Below are 22,541 nucleotides of genomic sequence, written 5' to 3'. Positions count from 1 at the left end.
GTGGAGAGGTGGGGGTGGGGGCTGAGACCCCACCGGGCGCTGCCGGGCTCAACGCGGCCGCTTGTGAGGGGGCTGTGGGGCCGATACCTGTAGGGAGCAGGGCCGGTGGACTGCGGGGAATGGCCCCGGTACCGACCCCGGTACCAGTCCCGTCCTTTCCGATAACCCCGACCCAGCCCGGCCCCTTCCAGCCGCGGCCGCATCGTTCCGGGGAACACTTTGTGCGGCGGACCCATGGCGGCCGGGCGGGCTGAGGGTGAGCGCGGCGGAGCCTCCGTTCCCCCTTCCCCGGGCACCTCCACCACCGCCTCCTCCACCTCCAGCACCACCGGGGCCGCAGGGACGGGAATCCACGAACCCCCCCGAGCCGTCCCCGGGGGGAGCGGGGAAGGCTCCGCGGAGAGGGGCCGCTGAGGAGGGGGCTCCCCCCCCGCTGGGGTCCCCGGGCTTTTCGGGGGGTCCCTGCGGCTCCTCTGCTCTCTGAGGCTCGTCCCAGGGCGGGCACGCTGCTGCCAGGCATTCCCAGCCCCCCAGGAGCAGATCCTGCACTTTTGGTTTATTTTCTGCCATAATCTGTGCTAAAAACCCAGTTTTGGGAGTAAAACTTTAAGTGGGGCTTCCCCCTTCTGCAGAGGGCAAGGGCTGGTGTGGGGCGAGCCTGGCAGGGTCAGGGCAAGATGTGTTCCCCCATAGCTGTTGTTTAATAATCATTTGTGGCCTTTTTTTGCTGTCATGCAGTGGATCTCCATTCTCTGCTGAGGTAGCTGAGAGGAGCAGCTCATCATGCCGACGGTGGTGGTGATGGACGTGTCGCTCTCCATGACACGGCCGGTGTCGGTGGAGGGCTCTGAGGAGTACCAGCGGAAACACCTGGCGGTGCACGGCCTGACCATGCTCTTCGAGCACATGGCGACCAACTACAAGCTGGAGTTCACGGCCTTGGTGGTGTTTTCGTCGCTCTGGGAGCTGATGGTGCCATTTACAAGAGATTACAACACGCTGCAGGTAGGGTGCATGAAACCCCAGAGCAGTCACTTGTCAATTAAAAAAAAAAAAAAGTTACGTGGTTTCATGTTGTCCTGTACACAGTGTCATAAGCACAGTATTTTTATCCTTATTTTAAAGATAGGTGAAATCAATGCATGTGAAGTGTTCCACTACTTAACAAATCATACCTTTGCAGGTGACCTCTGAAGCATTGTTAATTAAGTTAAAAGTAGGGAGTGAGAAAACCAAGAGGAAAGGGTTGAAGTTTTTGTGACACACTTTTTTCTGTAGTTGTTGATTTTGATAAATGGTGAGGCGGACAGGAGTGTTTAGAAAGGTTTTGAGTCCAGTGATTTGGTAGAGAGAAGATGCTTTTAACAGTGCGTACCAGTTGAAACAGGGTAAGAATGAGAACGAAGGGGTTTTAGGCCTTGCAGATGTGATGGAAAGTGGAGAGACCATGGAAAGGGTAGAGTCTGAGAGAGAAATTTGATATGAATGCTGTAAGGCATTGAAAGTCTCAGTCCAATAAAAATTGTACATGTGTATCTGGTTGTCATATATACTATTAAGAAAGAATGATATGTCAGTGTCATAGGTCACAATGTATTCATTAAGTTTTCAGTTGTGCAACAGATTTTACAAGATACTCTCTGTTAGGTTTTTATTTTACCATTTGAAGGCCAGTACATTCTCTTTGGTTAATTTTTCCCTCAGGGAATTTCTGAAAGCCAAGAATCCAAGCAAGCTCCCCTAGCATGTTAGTTTTACAGCTGCACCCTTCTTACTATGTGGTGTTAAGTGTGAAGTTTTCATTCTAAGAAGAAAAGCTGGTTTACGGTTATAGAAATAGGATATGAGTTTTGGATTCTCTTACTCTCTGCCGAAGTGTTTTCATGAGACAAGCTCCTTGTGGCCTACTTTCTGAATCTGTGAGAAGTTGGAGTTATTCTGACACCTGGGAGGATTTTCTAAGCTAAAATCCATTGAGCTGCATTGCGAGGCTACTAAACCTGGCACTCTGAGGTGTCACGTCTTCATGGTCTTTTCAGTGGGCCTCGATGGAGGAAAGAAATGTGATTCACTTTGAGCAACGAGGTGGTGGTTTGCAGTACGTTTGGAGCTCTTTGGCTGGAATGTTCAGGAATGCAAAATGTTGTTAATGCTCATATATTACAGAGTAGGATTGGAAATTAATACTTCAAGTTAGACATCGATTCAGTTTTTTACTTTCCTCTTTTTCTCTGAGACATGCAATACTAGATAGTAGAGTTCCTTCAAAACTAGCTGTTGTGGTTATCTCATGATGCTGTTCACAATTTCTTCTCTCTCTCTCTCTCTCTCTCTTTTAATCTTTGCAGGTCATATGTGAGCATATAGCCTGTTGTATTGTGTTGCAATGCAGTTGTGTTACAAAGCAAACATACTGGCTTACCACAGAACTGTGAATACTCTCTGTTTGCTGGTAGTGATTTTTCACCCAGCAATAACTGTGGTGTTTGTTTTTACAGGAAGCTCTAAGTAACATGGATGATTACGACAAAACCTGTTTAGAGTCAGCACTGCTTGGGGTTTGCAATATTGTCCAACAAGAATGGGGTGCAGCAATTCCTTGCCAGGTATGTTTGATTTTCACTGTTCAGAGGATGTAGCATATCCTCAATACTCCCTGTAAGCTGCAGGAGGAAATGCAAATGTAATGTGAAAAGTTTGAATATTCACAGGCATTCTGGTACTAGAGGAAGATGAAGAATTAACATTTTAGATAGACCTGGGATATGAACAGAAAGTAGTATTTATTAAAACATCAAGAAGTTAGAAACTGTACAGTTCTCTCCACTACAACACATTGGACAGAAAAGTGTTTGGGGATGCTGCGTATCAGTGATGTTCCCTTTACACACCTTTTAAGTTGTAAAATTTGGCTCAAAAGTACTCTTTTGAAGGCTTAGCATTTGATCTGGATGTGATGTTCCTTCCCAGGAGCCTTGGTCAGCTTGGAAGGAGTGTAGTCACACCTACAGTAACCTTTCTGCTCTGGTACCTGATGGTTTCCAGGGCTTGTCACAGTTCCAAGTCTCAGACAACAGCACAGAGTACAGCTGAGTGTGTTTTGATCTGTCTTCTCTCCCTACTGAGTCATTTAGCGTGCATCTGCTCACACATTCCATCCAGCCTTTGCAGCTCTCAGCCTTCTGAATTTGCTGTCTCTTACGGCAGAGACTGCTTTTAGCCCTCAATTTTCCGAGATACTATGAGCCTGTTGCTCTTTGGGTTAGGATATAAATTCAGTAATTTTGCAGCTCAGTGAGCTAGGAACATCTCACAAGCAATATTCCTTTCGGAGAAAGAGGGTAGAAGTTGATTGTCTAGACAATGCTTTGTAATCTAACCAGGATAAAAGGCACCTTGGAAAAGCAGTTATTCAACACAAAGAACTAGAAAGATGTAAAAGCCAAGCATAGATTAGATCTCAACAATTTTGTCTCTCATTTGTGTCATGATTTGCTGTACTGGAACTTCAGGTTATTGGGTGATGAAAGGCAGCGGGGAATGCACTGTGCAGAATTTTCTAATAGTAAAAAGCATTGCTGCTGAGCAACAGTTCAGATGGTTAGTGGGGAGATTGAGGATTAAGAGAGAGTAAAAATCTGGCTGTAACAGATGCCTGCTGGGTTCCAGTTGGATTTGATTTTCCTTACCTCTCAGCCAAAAAATAATGCCTGGTGTAGCTGTGCAGTGCTGAAAAAGCAGTTATTTTACTCCTCTAGAAATGACTGGGTCTCAGCTGAGTGTGTAGAGTTCCATTATTCAAGGTAACCTATTAGGACAGGTTTCTACAAGAAGTGACAGTGGACTTGCAATTAAGTGGAAAAATGTCTATTTCAGCTTTCATAGTTCTGCTGCAAAATGCGAGCATGCTGCAGCTGTATTTGTTAGCAAAGAATTACAGTATTTAATACTACCTTTTGTATAGCTTCTGTGGCCTGTACTGGAACTTGGGTTGCCCTCCAGCTGTTGCAAAGAAATGATCATAGTTGGCCTTTATCTTCCATCCAAAGGTAAACCTGAAGTTCCCAAATCTGCTAGCAGCAGACTGCTTTTTTGGCTGTATAATCATGGTAGTTCTAGTGTACATTTAAAACTGGGAATGTTCCTGCACAGCGTGGTGTGTTTCTAGCCATAGAATTCAATTTTCAGTGCAACTGCCTAATTCCAATGAAACGTATATTTATTATGCATGTAATTTAATTGCAGTGCTTAAACCTATAATTTCTCATTTATGTACCAGGTTCTGGAAACTTTACTCACAATTCTTTAGTCAGGGTTTTCAGTATAGAAGAGCATGCTGCTAGGAAGACTCCTGAAGTGTTGTCCTCCTCAGGTAGAAACATGTTTCTAATTGGAAATGCTAATCTATCCTCTCTCCTTTAAGGTTGTTCTTGTCACTGATGGCTGCTTGGGGATCGGCAGAGGCTCCCTACGACACTCACTAGCTACTCACAACCAGAGGAGTGAAAGCAACCGATTTCCACTGCCTTTCCCATTCCCGTCCAAGTTGTACGTCATGTGCATGGCAAATCTTGAAGAGGTGATGCTGTTAACATATGCTTTTTTCATCATTACACTGGATAATTATTGTTCTTATCCGATCTAATGATCGTATCAGCACAAAACACACTTTGTATTCTTTTCCTCTTAAAAATTAAATTGTCTTGAAGGAGATGGAAACTTAGAATTACAAATAAAACACTAATATTTAAGGTATTCCCGTGCTCTTAAAGACTGAGAGCTTCTGTAGTTATTGGTTGCTTTTTGAAGCAAAACCTAATACGAAAAAGCAATATATTTTATGTTTCTGGATCAAATACTGCATTTGCTATAATATAAATGCAACATAAGGATTATATTTCCTGGGAGACAAAGAATATTGGCTTATGCAGAAAGGAGTAAGATAAAATTTTGCTGTGTTGTGTATATGTTCTGAAAACACACTGGTAAAGAAAAAGAGTAAGAAAGCTTAACAAAAACATTTCACTTTATGCTTGTACAGCTTCAGAGCACGGATTCCTTAGACTGCCTGGAACGGCTCATAGATTTAAACAACGGGGAAGGGCAAATCTTTACCATTGATGGACCACTTTGCCTGAAGAATGTCCAGTCTATGTTTGGGTTAGTAGACTTTTAGATAAAATGCCTTTGGAAGCTTTCCAGTTAGTAAAGGAAAACAAACATAACAAAAATCTGATGATATGAGATGTTCTATTTTTTTTTTTTATTTTAGTGTATGATCTTGTTAACTAAACTTTAATCCTGACCTTTGTTGTTCAAGGTCAGTATTTATTTTAATCATTCTGTAACCAAACCATAAAATCTATTATGATTGGCAGGTAGAAGATACTAATTTCCAGACTTGTTAATTTGCCATCAATATGATAATATGCCATCAATATGATTGTTTCATAAATTGGCAATGCCAGAACTGACTAGTCACACACACAAACGTTTTGGGAGCTTAGTTAGCATGCTTTAGACAAACTATTTTCATTTGATATGTATTATTTTTTCCTTAATGATAACTGATCATGTTCTAGAAAGCTAATAGACCTGGCTTATACACCATTCCATGCTGTTCTCAAGTGTGGCCACTTAACATCTGATGTGCAAGTATTTCCCAGACCAGAACCTTTCATTATAGATGAGGAAATAGACCCCATTCCTAAAGCAATTAATACAGGTAACATTTTTTTATTGCTTTTTACATAAATCTGTTTGATTTCTACCTTTTCATTACCATCGTTTTTCCTGTATAGTTACTGTTGCACGCGCTTTCTCTCTGAAGATCAATCACTGATCATGTAATTTCTTGGTATATGCGGCTTCAGGGGACAAAAACCTCATCCTGTTTCAGATGTGTACCTGCTGAAAGGGCTGGAGTAGAGCAGAGGCACTTTTAAAACTTAGCAAGCCAATTTCTAGGGATAGGGATTGTGGAAGACAGCCACAGACTGCTTTCCACAAATACCTTCATAAGATTAACAGAGGATTAAAGTAGTGTGTTGGAGAAGGGGCTGTATTTTTATATTAGAGTCGCCATTATCAAAAAGATCCCTTATTCTCAGATGAGACAAACTAACATCTTTCTGGAGACCTCTTCAGGGAGTCCACTAGGATTTAAGTTGGGAAGAGTTAGTGAGACAGATGCTTTATAAATCTCAGCTTGTGCTTGCACTATCTTTGTTTGTCATCCTAGCATTTCTCACCAGTACTGGATTATTTTAAAAAAAAATTTTGCAAAGAAAACCTTTCTCAGATCTGCTGTTACTGAACACTGCACCCATGAACGGCAGGTAGTCTGTAGCTACTCTGTGCCTGTGACTTGTGAACGGATAGGTGCGCACCCCTTGGAGAGAACACTGAGCTTCACTGCTCTGCTTCAAGAGTGAAGTTTCCATTGTAGCATCAAAATTGCTCATGTATTCATATAGGTATGAATGTTTGTGTCATATTAATACCTAGAGACCCCAGTCAAGGTCAGGATTCTGTTGTGCTACCTTAGTCACTGCTTCAGAAACAGCGGTGTAAGAAGTGGTGATGTTAAAATGACTGAATACATTCTATTTCTAATTAGGCTTAAACCTGTTTTCTCCCCACAGATCTAGAAATTGTTGGTTTTGTAGATATAGCTGACATTTCTAGCCCTCCTGTCTTATCCAGACACTTGGTGCTGCCTATTGCACTTAACAGAGGTAAGCAAATTCTTTTTGTTGTAGCAAAAACTGCTTTAAGCTTTTCCTGTAATGGCCATTGTGGTTTCAATTAGAAGCAAAAGCTTCATGCTTTATCAGAGTGCTACATGTTTCTGAGAACACATTTTCATGGTTACATTAAAATTAAAACCCTGAACACAGGCTCTGTCTTTTTTTTTTTTTTTTTTGAATAGTGTGCTCTTTAGACAATTTGCATGCACACAAAGAAGTGAATTGGTAGAGGGATCGGTGTCCTTATACCATCATTATTAACCGAGCATACTGAACTAAAAACTACAGATAGCTATGGGTCATGAAGTAAGTGGTGCAAGATGAAGACTTAATGCCTGTTTCTGATTGCTTCTTGGAATGATTTGTTGTGAAAAATCTGATCTTAACAAGATTGCTCAGTAGTGCTTGAGCATTAATTACTATTCACTGGGTCCAAGTACATATGTATCTTGTGTAGGCTGCAAGGATGGTTAAGCATATCACTGACTTGTAGCTACTTGTCTGCATCAGTATGTGCTAAGAAAGGTTTCCCATGTCCTTTTGTCGTGGCCTTGGAGTGGAGTTAAAAGAAAGTGAGACTTTTCCTGGTAAAGAAGAATGAGAGCACCAGATGTGCTTTCATCTCTTTTAGTGCTCTTAGCCTGCTAGGCCTTTCACCTTAGGAGATATTAAGAGTTAAATCACAGCTGTATTCCAGCTGCTAAAATGTTGTAAGTTTCTCACAATTACCACAAATTGCATAGGGGAGGTGGACTTGAGATTCAGGATCCTTTTGTTTCAGAAGCAGCAATGCTATCCATTGCCAGACTTTTGGTACTTTTGGGTTTCACTTCTCATTTCTTTGAAGTTGAGGTTTTGTTTTTGAGTTATTTATTAACGTTGTGAATTTTCATGAATAGAATGTGATAGAAATAATTATCTAACTTTATAGATAGAGTTATATAACTTTAACATTTGTCTCAACAGTTAACAGCTGTATATTCTATGGGAGTATTAATTAAGGTTGGCTTGTCCAGCAGGCCTGTTTTGATTCAGTCTCATGCAGCTGCAGCAGAAGAATTTGCCAGTCACTGCCACTTCTACCTGCCTTTTATTGCTCCTTTACCTAGAATTACGTGCCCTCACCCCGGTTTGCTTGCATGCTGGGAATGAGTTGGGTAACTTAAACAAATAAAGTGAGTCTTTGTTAGCCAAACTAATTTTGACTGGCACAAGCTAGGGAGTAATTGTACAAAGAGCACTGTGAGTGGATCAGGTAGCTGTAAGGTTAGAAAGCGGTAGTCTTTTCAGCCTTTGCTGCTGTGAGGGGTGCTGGTGGTTGTGTTCAGAAATTCAAATATTAAAATATGATCAGTTCTCACAATAGCGTGGGTGTGGGGAGAACAAGAGCCTTTCTTAAGAAAGGAAAACACACAAGCAGTTAACAAGTAGCTTCATAGAATTGTGCAATTGTGTTGAAGATGCTTCATGGCAGCGGATACAGGGTGGTAAGCATCACGGAAATACACTAATGGGACTGAATTTATTTTCATGTCATCTCTTTGTTTGCTTTCCTTCCTCAGAAGGTGATGAGGTGGGACCTGGGATCACAGATGACACCGAAGATGAGAATTCAGCTAATCAGATTGCTGGGAAAATCCCCAACTTCTGTGTTTTGTTGCATGGGAGCCTGAAAGTGGAAGGCATGGTGGCTGTCGTTCAGTTGGGGTATGGAGCTGGATGTCTTCCTGAAAAATCTCTCTTACCTTGCTTATTTGTGCTTTACTCTGTAGAGAATTCTCCATTACTAGGTAAAGCCGTGGATTTTTAATGGTAAATCTGTTTCTGCCAGTATAAATTACAAATACACACAGTGGAAGGGAGGCAAATTCTGGGTTAAGAGAAATATAAATTTTTTTTTCAGCCTTTGTGATTTTTTCTTTTCAATAGGCCAGAGTGGTATGGAATGCTCTATTCACAAGCTGATAGCAAGAAGAAATCAAACCTCATGATGTCACTCTTTGAACCTGGTCCCGAGCCCCTTCCTTGGCTAGGGAAGATGGCACAGCTTGGACCTATTTCAGGTACTGGTTACACTCCTTTGAGTAACTCTTGTGCATTCGGTATTTTCTTGTGAGAATAACCAGGACAGATATTACTCACTAAGTCTTTTTCCTTTTTTATTCCAGATGCAAAAGAAAATCCGTATGGAGATGATGACAATAAGAGCCCTTTTCCCTTGCAACCCAAGAACAAGCGCAGTTATGCACAGAATGTTACTGTATGGATTAAACCAAGTGGCCTTCAGGTAATGACACAGATTTTGTACTTGGTGCTTTACTGTGAACAGCGGTAGCTATCTAAGCAGCAAGTTGGAGTCTGTGTGTTGTCCATTTAATGTGATGGCTTTGTTTTTTTTTTTTATAAACTCTTTAAAATGTCATGATTAAAATGCAATCAGAAAGCTTATGCTGTTTAATGAAAGCCGCATCTCCCGTGTAGCATCTGGCTTAGTTTATTGGATTTAGTATAATTACCGTTTATGTTTCAGTCTTTGTGAGCTGTAGTCTTGTCAATGGTCAGGATTATTTATCAATATAGTTGAGGATTTTTTTTTCTGCAGCTGCCAAGATTTTTTCTATTTTTTTCTGCAGACTGATGTACAGAAGATCTTGAGAAATGCAAGAAAACTCCCTGAAAAAACTCAAACCTTCTATAAAGTGAGTAATTTTACTTGTCTGACCAAATTTGATCTATAGTGATAGTGGTGCTTCTGACAGAGGAGCACATACTGTCAGTTGTCTGTGGGATGTTCTGTGCAGGGCTTATAGGGCTCTGCAGAAATGCACATTATTCTGTAAAGAGTCATCGTGGGTCCATTTTACAGATTAGTGAAGGTGAGACACCGGAGTCTGGTTTCCTGACATCGCATTCTGTCAGGGTGATGCAGAATATCATGTTTACAGGTGCCCCTCATGATCCTTGCTACCTTGATGGTGAACTTTTATGCAGATTTTATGCTGTTGTCCAGGCAGAAATAGACTGAGGGATCAGAGAGGAATAAGAACACATGTCATTCTGAATCTCAAAATATCTCCTACAATTTCTTCTGCAAGTGAAGCAGAAAAACACAAAATTCCAGGCACTCTTAGTCACATCATAACAGTCTGTAATGTAGACTGTATCTGGAAGTAATTGTTGGTCCTCTTGTAAGTGAAGTACTGAAGCAGTTTATTATTGTAGCCCCAGAGACTTCAAGAATGAATACACTGACTAAATGCACACAAGCATTCATCACAGTTTACAGTGAAGAAAAATCAATATATACATGTATATACATTTTGCTGGATGCTATGGTTAGAGGCAGCAGTCAGTGAAGCCCAACTTGGAAGCCACTCTCAGCATGGACACGGGGAATAGGCAGGCACAATAGCTGAATGCACAGAAGGGTGAAGGAAGAAGTAAAGAATTTCTAAGAAGGGATGAAGGGAAAACCAGCTATTTAGCTGTGCCACTATAATCCTCAGCCCTGAAACATTTTTCATGTCATGAGCAGCTGGGCAGCTGCCAGCAGTTCTACTAACTATTCAGGTTATTTTCCTTATAGTGAATAAGCTTACCTTTAAAAACAAAAAAAAAGTAAAACATTTTTATATGAAGGGTCACAGCGGCTTTACAAGGAGTTTTTGTTCTTTGCAGGAACTGAACCGTTTACGAAAGGCAGCCCTGGCCTTTGGCTTTTTGGACCTCTTGAAAGGTGTGGCAGACATGCTGGAGCGGGAGTGCACACTGCTGCCTGACACAGCTCATCCCGATGCAGCGTTTCAGCTCACGCATGCTGCACAGCAGCTTAAAGTGGCAAGTACTGGGGCTTCTGAATACGCTGCCTATGATCATAACATTGCTCCACTGCAGACAGACTTCCCCAGTACTGGCACTGAAAGAATGTGAAGTCTCCAGTTTGGGAACTTCTACAGATTAAGACTCAAATTGTTCAAATTTTCTTGTCCTGTTTACTTTCTAGGGCCTCTTTAATTACTGGCTGGAGAACTCCCTATTCAAACAGGGGCCCTTTACTGCATCAATGCTTTCTTAAGTGTAACTAATCTGTGGTGGCTTCAGTCAGGCCTGGAAACTATAAAGTGTCCCAGAGTCGGTTCCTTAGTACATGTGAGGAGAGAAAGAAAATGCCATCACAGGCCTCGCTCCTTGTGGCTTTTGGCCTCCCAAGAATGTGGTTACTAGATAACTGAAATCACTGGCAAAAGCATCCTAAAAGGCAGCTACTATTATTTTATACATGGAATTGATCAGTCCAAAGAAAACATGTGAGAATCACTCTGCAAAATCAGATACAGAGCTAATTTCAGGGTGTTGTCACTAATTGTGTGCCCATCGTGAAAGCTAGCCTGTACCGCAGTAATGAACATTACCACTGGCATTGCAGTGCTGGTACTTGTAAAAGTAACTTAATCTTTTGAGACAATTTTTTTATTTGTGTAATATTAATAAAGAGTAATTCTTCAGGAAAACTTAAGTTGGTTTCGCTCCATTTTCATAGCAACCTTACCGGGTGCATGCTTAGGCATGCACAGGCCTAAAACATCGACCTGGTGATGGTTGGATGTCAGCTCTTTATCATGAGCATTGAGTAGTAAATTATACAACTTAATGCATTCAGGGAAAAGAGCAAATAACTGAACTCAAAGCAAAATCTGGTTGTAAATCTTTATTAATAGAAACACATTCTTTCTGAAGGACTAAAACTCAGTAGTGTAAGATCCATTACAGCTCGCACTAGGTACCACAGTTTCACTGAGAAATATCATGTATGAGTACATACGGATTTTATAACAGAAGTTTAAATGCCCAGTAATTAAAGTATGAAAGTGATCTTTGCTGTTCCAAGTCAGCTAGTTCAGTCCTTTGACATACTTCAAACATATGTACAGTGTGTGCTGTAGTGAAAGTGTGTAAATAACGCTCAGCTCTTCTGAGAAAGTTACCTGCACTCTTCTTTGCAACTGAGCCTCAAGTATCTCTAAAGAGAAATTGCATCATGCCTCTTGTTGACAAAACACAATTGTGAAATGCAGTGTGGAGCTTGTACCAGCTCTTTTTTATAATCTCTTTACAGCATTATTTTCCTTCCTTTACAGTAGCAATCACTGGGGCCATGTCACAAATAGTAAGCTGTTTGTTATCTTTAAGTATAGAAAATAACTTTCTGGAGGATTCACGTCATTTTACAGTAGAAAAAGGTAATGCAAGTAGTAAAATGGCACGATGCTAATCTCAGCTTCAGTGCCTGATCTGGATTGCTGGCTTTGCTTTACATTGCCCTGGGGGAAGCAGCAGTTGTGAAGCAACCTGTTTATAACCACAACGTGGTTTTAGAGCACACCTGCAGTATACTCCCTAAACTTCATTGAATGGGCCAAAGGGGTCTGGAATCAATTGGAGGAGGCTAGGTGTCAGAAGGGCATGCTGAAATGAAGCCAACTGAAATGAAGGTTTCCAGGTGAGAGACAGCATGTCCTGGAATGGAAGGGGAACAGATCTTGTTGGTTTTATTTAAAGCAAGCACAGAGGAAATAGGGTCCCTTCAAACCCTACGCAGGAGCTCCCTTAGTGAGATTTGATATGGTATCACAATAATAGATGATTTGTTTGACCCACCACTCCATCCCAACAGGGAACAGCCAGCAAAGCACATACACCTATTTGTTAGCCGTACCCCTAAGTTTTAAGTAGAAAAGCAGTCATTGTTGCCTTTCAAAAGGCTATAAATGCAGGAGCTACAGCTGTGGCAGGAACAATCAGTGTTGTTTGGTATTTCCATTTCTATGACTGGGAGGGAGTTGTTCTGGTTTCCACATGCTAGGAGAAAGCTGGTACCCGTGTTTCCTTGTTTCCTTATTTTTCAGTGCTTGCATTATCAATCAGGAAAGCATTTCTCACCATGGGACAGAGCTGCAGCTTCCTTGCTACAGGTATATGGGTGTTGCTATGCTCCACACAATGCCCTTATTTTGTTCAGACTAAACTAGAGACGGATTAAAGGGGTATGTAGCATTTAAATTGACATCAGCCAGCTACTTCTGGTTTTAATTCTGCAACATCAGTATGCTGCCCAAAAAAAGGGGGTGTGAAGGCTGAGCAAGTTTACCCCTACCGTTAATATACACCCAAACATTGTTCGCAGTGGTCTCAGACTGTGCTCCTCGTGCCACCACAAAGCCCCCCAGGAACAGCATGGGCCAGCCAGCAGTATATCCCAACATCAGAAGCCTTATCTGCATGCAATATTGAAAGAGCAAATACCCAATTAAAAGATAAACGCTATTTCTGTTTAGTGCTGCTCCACTGTTTAAAAGCATATTATATGCAGATAATTGCAGATAATAGGGTTTCTTCCTAACATGGCAGTTGATAGGATACAAGTTTAAATGTAACCGTTCAGTGGTAAATGTCATGCATACGTATGATTGAAAGGGAACAAAATACAGTATATGGGAATGTTACCTGAATTCACTATGAAATCATGAAATAGAGTATGATCATTTAATTTTACAAAATTCTTTAAATTACAGTGGCTAAAACCGTAAGAATTAGAGGCTTATCTTTTCATTAAGTTAAATAAGAAAGCATTGCAGTCCTCCTTTACTTCATCTTTCTCTTCTTTGGTCCAAGGTGCTGTTTCCTTTGCTTGTAGAGATAACGGAAGTTTACAAATACCCCTGAAAAAGAATGAAGTGTTTAGGTTGGATGCTATTGCATCACTTCAAAGCTAAATGGCTGTACCAAATTAAAAAAAAAAAAATAGTAATAAACACACAAGGGTTTAGGAGCATACATAACATTGATAGCTAATGCTTGTATTTTCTTGTTGGATTAGGTGGGAGTTCCTGCACAGGTTGCTTGGTACTGAGGCTGCTCATTCAGAGGCTTGGTTTGTCACTTTTACAAAGCTGCCAACACCAGCTGTGCAGAGCTGAGAAAGGATCAAACAAGTGTTTCAGACTGAACCTCTCCTGAAGGTATTCTTTAGGCAATGTTTGCAATAGGGAGAAATCTAGTGAAAGTTCAGTTCAAAATTCTAGGTGAAATTCATCCTTCCTGCCTAAAGAGACGTCTCGCTGTGCAGACATACTGAGTGTGCATATGATGTTATCTTATGTTTAGAAGTGTAACACAAGAAACCACATAAGGTCGATGCACTGTTCTTCTTTAAATATACTACTACTTAAAAAGCCTTCTATAAGCAGTTTTAATTTGGCATTATGTTTAGATTTCCACTAAATCATTCTGAAGCTCAAATAACATGTAACAGGGTGAAACTAAGCTATAGTGAGATTATAAGTAACATGTAAAAAGTTCACTTTTAACCTGAGTCAGCTGTAGATAATCCTGCTAACCTGTTACTAAGGTCTCCTCCTTAGGGGCTAACCAGTGCTAACTGTAGGTGTGTTCCCCTTATCTTTGACAACTTATATAAAACAAGAAACAGGACAATGCTTAGTCTCAAACAATTTTTTGCTGCATGATCCCAGAAATACAGAAATTTAACTTTTCTAGGAGAAATGTACTTAGAGAAATTTGGCCTTTTAATTTCAGTAGTGAGAAATACAATTAAGTATCTTACCTAAAAACAAGGCTATAAGGTATAACTGAAGCAAGAATGAAAACTGGATTGTGACATTCAGTGGATTTGGCAATCCCAGACTAAATTTCCCTGTTTCACTGAAGATTGGAATGGACTGAATGAGACAGACAGCTGAAAACAGAAAGATGTGGTTATCAAACAAGTAGGATATACGGTTGCCTAGCCCCCACCGACTTTGTAAAGATGTTCCCTTATTTACTAGCTCTCATTAGTTTGTGTTACTTCTGAACCCATTTTAAAGCTAACTTTAGACATGCAGTATGATGGTAAGCAGGTAGCTCAGGCAGTAGTTTAGCCATAAAAGTCTCAGCACGATAAACTTGCCTGGTGAGACACTTCTTGCACACAACTACTTGGCTGGCTGAGCTTTCACCAGCAGTATTTACCGTGCAGAAATGCCCACAGCAATGAAACAGGCATAGTCTTTCCTCTACCTAGGGTTGGGCAATGCACTGCCTACTCCTGGCTCATAGAAACAGGCTCTGACAGGTATGATTACAACACATTTCCTACATCTAGAAGCTGAGCAGTGATATGCGTATTAAAAATTTTAAAAAAAGAAAATCCAGACCCGTTAAGACAGCAGAGTTTGCCGAGAAGCCCCCTCCCCTCTAGAGGAGGGGCAGCAAGAGAACTAGGGGCCCACCTCTCCATGGAGCTGACACTCTCAGAGCAAGCAGCAAGGGAGCAGAGCCCCATCAGGCAAGCACTGTGCCTGTCTCAGAAACAGGCTGTGCTGCTTTCAGGGGAACAATCAGCCCCTGCCTGTCCTGTGCAATGATTTACAAGATAACATCAAAATTGGTAAGCTGGTGTGAACCCAAGCTAGACTGACCAAGTCAGGTCTAGCAGACAAAAGCAAATACAGTGCCTCGGATCAGCAGAGGGAAGCGAGCGTTGTCTTCCTGTAACGCTTGCATGGTCTGCAGCGCACGCTTGGTCACTTTGTTCCGCTAACCTTTTGTTGCCTTTACTTTCCTCTCCAGTGCCCAAAACGATGACTTCTGTTCACATTAAATTGAGAAAATGTTTGGTTCAGTAAGAAAGATAAAAACGCTTACATTTGGTTCAGCTCAAAGCAAAGGGCTATTTATCTGTTATTCTATTCTATTAATTTTTAGTCCAGCAGCCAAACCAAAAATGGAATTATTTGCCCAGCCTTAATCTTGATTATTACAGGTTTTTTTAAATACCTTCAGCCAAGCCTCCTAAAGGGTAGAGAGGGATCCAGGTGGTGTAACGGAGCCAGGTAAGTGGTTTCCATTCAATACCAATGCATGAAAGCATGTAATATGGATACCTAAAGCCAATTCAGTGTTAGAAGAAACAGCATTTAAAATGCAAGCTGCTAATAGAATTAGTCTTGCACGTATATGCAGTATAGAATAATCAATATAATTCCCAAGCAGCACAAGAATATTTAAAAAATGTACCTGTTGCTTATGATGGACACTTTTTTTTTGGACACCATTATTTGGTAGATTACAGAATGCTGTTACTCTAATCATACGGATGAATTTAACTGCCTCACTTGCCTAACAAACCTTTAAAATACTTTACTTTTTAAAGAGAAACAGAGCACAGTGCATCTCATTTAATCCTTTAAGTAAGTAAAGGATTAAGGAAGTAATCATTCAATTTAAGAATACTTCTAGAGGGCTGAATTTCCCAAGGGAAAGCAACAGGTTATCCTTAACTCAGGGTAGTATTATCTTCTAGGCTCCCATCTCATCCCAACTTTTGGCAGATTGAGTAACCTAGGGAAGGCTACAGAATTCTTGCAAAGAACTAGATGGTTCTGCCCACACCTGCTAATGGAAAAATCCCACAAACCTGAACAGCTCAATGATACTCCAGAAATAAAACACGAAGAACACCACAGCTTTGCTCTGCATTTCCTCTAAGCTTCCCAGGACAACAAACAAAATAAAGTTTCTTCCAAATACCTGTTTAAGAAAAACAAATTAAGGAATGCTCACACCCTCCATCTAAAAGAGAGAGCAAGACCTTGCTGTCAGCAGCATGCAGGTTATCTACTCTTCCAGCGTGAAACAGGTCTGTGCTCAGCACATAACTAGGCAGCAGAGCTGTCACCTGCTTTTTCGAGCACACCTTTTTAACTCTCTATTTAGGTCCATGGTACCTATTCTTAAGTCATCGAGCTTCATTTTTATTCACAACAACCACAGTCAGGAAAAAAAGGGCACTGGAACCAAATCAGAATCATGTAGTTTTTGTCAGCTACTTCTTGCTTTTGTTGTCCCAAAGTACTGTACACAGGTGTTAGAAGAGAGCCTGCCACAACTAAGGCTGGGAAACTTGGATTTCTACCTCTGGGGTAACATTCTCTAGTTCAGTGCCAGTGAGGTTGTACCACTTAGGAGAGTCAAGACAGTGAAGTAAACTACAGATTTACTTTAAACATGGGAGGAACAAGGAGAAGAATTCTAAAATATTACCTGGATTATAGCAGGTATCAGCGGTGATCTGACTAGCCCTATTAGTGCGTTCACGACTTCCATTAATGCCAGGGTCTGACAGAAATACATCATGTCAGAAATAGTGTGAAATGTATCATAGAAGGAATCTGTAAGACAAAACCATTTTAAAGACAAATGAATTTCAACATTCAGAAAGCTGGGGCAGCAGCGTAGCTTCTGATAACAGGAATCTATTTATATTTGAAGCAGCATTATGAGTAATTACACTTCATAGGCCTTACCTTGAAGTCCCAGCAGTTAGGCCAGAAGCACTGCTCAAGTGTTCTGTTTCACACACAAAGGGATCAAGAGCTATTACAGTAATTACTACCAAAAAAAAAGTGATAGCACTGTACTGCAACAGAATGTAGGATTCTCACTTCAAAATATTTTGCCCAGGTCATTTTCAAAAAGACTGGCATTGCAGTTAAGCGAGATGTTCTCTCAACTGATTTCTTCACTTGTAATCTTGTCAGAGTACAAACATCATTCATCAGAATACACAACTGTCATTTCAAGACAGCATCTTCCTATCCCTGACACTGTGATGGCTTTTGAGAAGCTTTTGTTGTGCACTTCAGTGGTGCATTTACTGTTTCATTTCCTAAATGTGTCTTCCTTTAGACTTAACTATTTAGGAAGTGTTAAAAGCAACACTAGAAACAGAACAATCCCCTGCAATGTGAATAAAACTGCTTATTACTTGCCTTTTCCTAAGATGAAGAGTCGTACTGTCATGTTCACAAAAATCCAAGAGAATCCCAAAAACTGCACAAGATTATACATGATTAAGTATCCTTTCTTCAGGTGTTTGAAAGCTAAAATCAATAAACACATCAGATGAGCACAGTACAATGGTAACACTCCTGCAAAGATTAGAGCTGCAAACCAGGCTTTCTGTGAGAACCCAGAATACAAGAAGGGGAATTACTGATTTTGATAAAAGGATAGTTGTGTGCATTGTGGGCTCTGCCTGCTTTTACCATCAACTACTAGAAATGAAGTCTCGCTAGTCAGATTTTTAAATTTTACTGCATTTTTACTGAATTTCTAAATGGTGTAATACAAAGATCCCCCTCCAAGATGCACCAAGCCAGTCAAAATTGCTCCATGAGAGTTGAGGCTCATGTGTCTGAGCAACAGAAGCTTTCTAACCCCCAGCTTACTAGAAAGGTACGGTTACTTACGGTCTTTTGGGACTCTGGATTCTATTTTCATTTTGCTAATCTTTTCTTCTTCCTTAAGATGAAGGATAAAGTTTTAGCAAGTGTTACTGTAATTAGCAACTGATTTGATAACTATCCTACTGCAAAGCTAGCGGGTTTAAACCTCAGCTAAGCAGCCACTTGCTAGGTTTAAATGTTCACCGGCATAAAACAGAGCACGTTTCTCACCCAGAAAGAAAGCAGAGGGTGTTAAGTGGTTACCCTGCCTTCACTAGGTATTATGTTAGGTGCTTTTGCTGAAAAGCCAGGTGTTTTCTGTGTTAATTCTTAATTACTGCTGCTTCTCAGAACTGTTCCTTAAGACATTTCATGACCCACCAGAGACCTGATGGAAACAGAACATCGAGCCCTGGCTCTCTGCGCGCCCCTCACTGCTGCTTTCTGGTTTCTGGCATTGCAGCAGCCCTTTCTCCTCAGTGGCTGTGGAGGGGAACAGGGCAGCGTTTGTTTTAAAAGTTAGCAGAAATGTGCTCTGTTCAAGTGTTTTCCAAGATGGGCTTTCACTTCCCTGCTGTATTAAGCTGCTCGAGATAACCACATGGTGGGAACGCACAGCCAGGGCCAGCCCAGCAGCTCAGGAAACAGCACACACAGAAACTGAAAGCTCTGCTTTTCAGACAAGCCATGTCCAGGACTGGTGTCTCTGGGCTACACGTGTCCCCTTGACATGAATGGATCGGGACACAGGACTGCTAGGGCATAGGGCAGGAGGTGCAAGCCTTCAGGTGCAGGCTCAGCCGGCGCTGACCTGGTGTGCAGCCAACAGTTCAGATTCAAACTGCTGCTCCTTTTAGCCAGAAGTGTGCCTTTTCCTGAATTCCTGCTAAAATCTGAGCTGCTTAACTAAGTCTACCTGAGATCTGTATGAAAAAGCATCAGCAGCAAGCACGCCAGACAACTGCAGCTAAAGGAATAAAACAAGCTCACATGCAGAGGAACAGCTATCATTGCTCTGAAGCTGGCTGCACAAGCACCACGTGCCCGCAGCACTGACCTTCTCCCTCAGTTCCATTTCAGCATCCGATTCATCTAACCAGCGGTCAAAGTCAGGAGCGAGGAAGAGCGGGCGCTTCTCCTGCTTGGTGAGCCTCTCCCACCAGTTACTCTCCTTCTTCTGCACGGTGATGTTCAGCTGCCTTTGAGTCACCCTGCACACGGGCTGAGGGCAGACACAAGAGCAGACATCAACAAAAGCCCTAAGAAACAAGCTCTGGGACTGAACCCATAAGGTAAGGGACTTGTGATGCCATTGTAACCAGCTGGGAAGCCTGCTCAGCACCACTGCATCCCACCACACAGAGCAGGCACTGACACTGGCACTAGCCACCCGTACTGCCACCATCAGATCCCTCTGCACCTCCAGCCCACACCAGGGTGCTCTGCCCGAAACTGCTTCTTAAACACAGCTGAAACTGATGCAGGAGAGCCGTGACCTACGTTCTTAACTGAGCGTGTTCTTTAGAGCTCCTGTCAAGGCTGTCTGGATGCTCCCAGGACATCTGAAAGCTGCAGCTGTAACTCACAGCTGCTAACGCCTGCTCTGTGCCCGGCGTAGGCTCCATCTCTCACTGGTGGCCAGCTCAGCACCAGCAAGCAGCACTCAAGGTGCACACCAAAGCCAGCAGGGCAAACCCTGGAGAAAACCCTATCCCCTGGTCCCCACCATCTGTAGTCGCCCAGATTTCAGAGTTGATCCTTCTGCAGGCACCCAGCTCCTTCCAAGGTGACTCAGGGTGACTACTAGACTTTTGGAAGGATGCTGCAAAGGCAAGGGCTTGCTGACACCTGGCACACATTTCCCCAGGAAGGTTCCAGTTTACCACTTGTTTCAGGAGACAAAACAAGTTCAGACCCCAGAAATTCACCCTCTGGCCCTTGGCTCTGTTGCACAGAGGGAATGATCTCTTCCTTGCTGAAGCAGCAGAGCCAAACCGCGGCTCCTAGCGTGACTGCTGGCAGCCAGGAATAAGCAGCACAAATCCTCCGCTGGGAGCAGAGCCCAGAGTTTCCCTGTGCCCCTGATGGCTTTGAGAGGTGAAGCCAGACTTCACAGCCACCTGCAAGGGCTCGCCCTCCCAGCCACGCTCTCTATCAGACTACAACAGCAATTAAAACAACGTTTTGCAACAGGACCTGCAGTATCTGTACTGGCAACCTAAGGAATTTGCACAAGTCAAAAGCAACAGTTCCCATGACTTTCCTTTGGAAAAGCAGCCAGGAAACATCACACTGACACTGTACCACGGTGTTCCCCTCCTCTCCAAGGCAAGGTTGCATCAGGAAAATCATTGCCAAATTCTCCCATTCTTTTGCTGCTTTAAATCCCTATTAGAAAATACAACTACCGTGTAACAGCTATGATAAATGTAAGACCCTGTTTCTATTAAATTTTTACCCATGTGAGCGCTAGCTCCAGTGAGATTTGCACTAAGGCAGAGCAGTGGCTGAGCACAGGGACCGAGGACTGCCACAGACAGCATTTAGGTTGTCGGCAGTTACAGTCACCAAGAAAATCTAACAGCACATTGTAGACTTCATGCAAAGCCATTTTCCTTCCACATCTCTCAATAAATTACCTCCCATTTACAATAGTTAGAAAAGAGAAAAAAAAAATACCTACTTTAGGCTCGACTGGTTCTAGGAACTCGATCTGAAATTCGTAGATGTTGTCCCCTTTGGCACCATGACCCTGTGCTAAAAAACAAAAATCAATGATCAGCACCAAGGGCCTAGCAAGATCCACATTCCTTGTCTGCAGAGGATACCTTCCACACAGAAACATTCAACTTTTATTTTTAACAGTGCCTTCCCCTGCCTTGCTGGGAGGGAGGATGAAGCCCCAAAGCGAGGAGCCGCTCAGAGGCACAGCAGCTGGGCTCAGCACCTCTGCACAGTGCTGGGGAAGCACCTGCAGTGCAAAGCCTGCAGAAGAGGAGCCCAAAAGGCTGCCTGGGCACAGTGTGAGCCCAGCCGAAAAGCTGCTGTGCTGCGTGACCAGGGCGAGCGGTCACCGGTGGGAGTGAAACTCGCACTCCAAGTTTCCTTTCCACCCCTGCGTGCTGTAAACTGATCCCGAAGTGAACGGATGTGCAGCCATACCCTATCGAATGGCTCACCAGGGAGGCTGCATTTAGCAGATTTTGGAGAAAACGACCGAATAAACGACCAAACCCCAATAAAAGCACGTCCCCAGCAGCGCCCTGACGAGCCACAGCAGCCCCTGTGGCTGCCCGACTGAAACAAAACGGCCTTTGGGGCAGGGATCTGCTTTACCTTCCAAATTGCACGCCAGTTCCTGGAGCAGCCCTTTGATAACGCTCACAAACGAGGTCTTTATGAAAGGAAAAGGGCTGCGCTGCTGGGGCTGGGGTGAGGCAGAGATGCGGGGAAATGTCCCTGCTATTTAAATGCGGGGTGGGATGTTTTCCCTATTAGATAAGATAGGGCTGGTGGTGAAATGCAGGGGGCTGCGTGTGGGCGTGCTTTTGAGCCCCGTGGTCTGTGCCTGGCACGCGGGGAATTGCGGGTGAGGGCCGGCCACCTACCTCTGAAGTGGAGCACATTGTCGGTGATGGTGATGTCCGGGTTCTGGGGAGAGAGGAGAGCCTTGGAGGGGACCTTGGCGGGCAGCACGCCCCGTTACTGTGCTCTGTCCCACCCCCCTGTGCCCAGCCGGTACCAAGAGGAGAGCGCGGTGCCTCGGGGGGACACCGGGACTGCTGCTGCTGCCCCGCTCACCCTCACCCTGATCACAGCCTGATCCCAAGCTCACCCCCACAGTGATCCTACCGCCAACCTCACCCCAATCCCGTCATCAGCTTGATCCCACTGTCAGTGATCCCAACACCTCCCTTCACCCCAATCTCACCCTAATCCCACCCCTTTACCCCAATCCCACCTCCCTCACCTCAATCCCACCCTAAACCCACCCCAGTCCCACCTCCCTCACCCTAATCTCACCCCCTTCACCCCAATCCCACTTCCCTCACGCCAATCTCACCCCAATACCACCCCAATCCCTCCTTAATCCCACCTCCCTCACCCCAATCCCACTTCCCTCACCCCAATCTCTCCCCAGTCCCCCCTTGGTCCCCCCCTCACCCCAATCCCACCTCAATCCCCCCCTCACCCCAACCCCAACCCCCTTCCCCCTCCCCTCCCCTCCCCTCCCCTCCCCCGAGCAGCGGCCACCCCGAGTGCCGGTGCCGGTGCGTGTGGCGGTGCGGGGCGGGTACCCGCACGTCGCTGAGCTCCACCCGCAGGTACAGCTCCCGGTGCCGCTGCGCCCAGTGCACATGCGGCCGCAGGCTGGGCCCCGCCATGGCGCCCCCCCCTCCCCCGCCCGCCGCGGGCCCGGCACCAAGCGGCGGCGGCGGCTCCCGGTGCGCCTGCGCCCGGGGCGGGAGGGCGGCAGTGCGCATGCGCGCTGCGCTGAGGGAGG

At 43.6% G+C, this 22,541-nt stretch overlaps 2 protein-coding genes across 3 annotated transcripts; one reads left to right on the top strand and one right to left on the bottom strand.

Annotated features, from left to right (window-relative positions):
- Window positions 1-114: 114 nt before the first annotated feature.
- Window positions 115-11,265, top strand: INTS14 (integrator complex subunit 14). Its single transcript, XM_027466601.3, has 12 exons — window positions 115-256; window positions 739-1,005; window positions 2,499-2,606; window positions 4,424-4,579; window positions 5,042-5,160; window positions 5,583-5,725; window positions 6,645-6,737; window positions 8,312-8,456; window positions 8,679-8,812; window positions 8,918-9,036; window positions 9,383-9,448; window positions 10,428-11,265. The coding sequence occupies exons 2-12, from the start codon at window positions 784-786 to the stop codon at window positions 10,677-10,679; spliced, it is 1,557 nt and encodes a 518-aa protein (XP_027322402.1). The 5' UTR covers window positions 115-256; window positions 739-783; the 3' UTR covers window positions 10,680-11,265.
- Window positions 11,266-11,442: 177 nt separating this feature from the next.
- Window positions 11,443-22,508, bottom strand: HACD3 (3-hydroxyacyl-CoA dehydratase 3). Of its 2 annotated transcripts, XR_011811899.1 has the most exons (12): window positions 22,336-22,508; window positions 21,646-21,688; window positions 20,721-20,794; window positions 19,095-19,259; window positions 18,062-18,113; window positions 17,582-17,692; window positions 16,854-16,981; window positions 16,228-16,340; window positions 15,588-15,694; window positions 15,353-15,398; window positions 14,374-14,505; window positions 11,443-13,468 (listed from the first exon to the last, which is right to left on the bottom strand). XR_011811899.1 is itself a non-coding variant. In XM_027466602.3 (11 exons), the coding sequence occupies exons 1-11, from the start codon at window positions 22,420-22,422 to the stop codon at window positions 13,392-13,394; spliced, it is 1,089 nt and encodes a 362-aa protein (XP_027322403.3). In that variant the 5' UTR covers window positions 22,423-22,506; the 3' UTR covers window positions 11,443-13,391. The 2 variants fall into 2 exon arrangements, 1 of the variants encoding a protein (XP_027322403.3); XM_027466602.3 differs by lacking the exon at window positions 15,353-15,398 and having other exon boundaries at window positions 22,336-22,506.
- Between the last annotated feature and the right edge of the window lie 33 nt (window positions 22,509-22,541).

This window comes from Anas platyrhynchos, chromosome 11 (assembly GCF_047663525.1).
Source record: "Anas platyrhynchos isolate ZD024472 breed Pekin duck chromosome 11, IASCAAS_PekinDuck_T2T, whole genome shotgun sequence".
Lineage (NCBI taxonomy): Eukaryota > Metazoa > Chordata > Aves > Anseriformes > Anatidae > Anas > Anas platyrhynchos.
The sequence above is the reverse complement of the archived record's forward strand: the minus strand, read 5'-3'. Positions and strand labels throughout refer to the sequence as shown.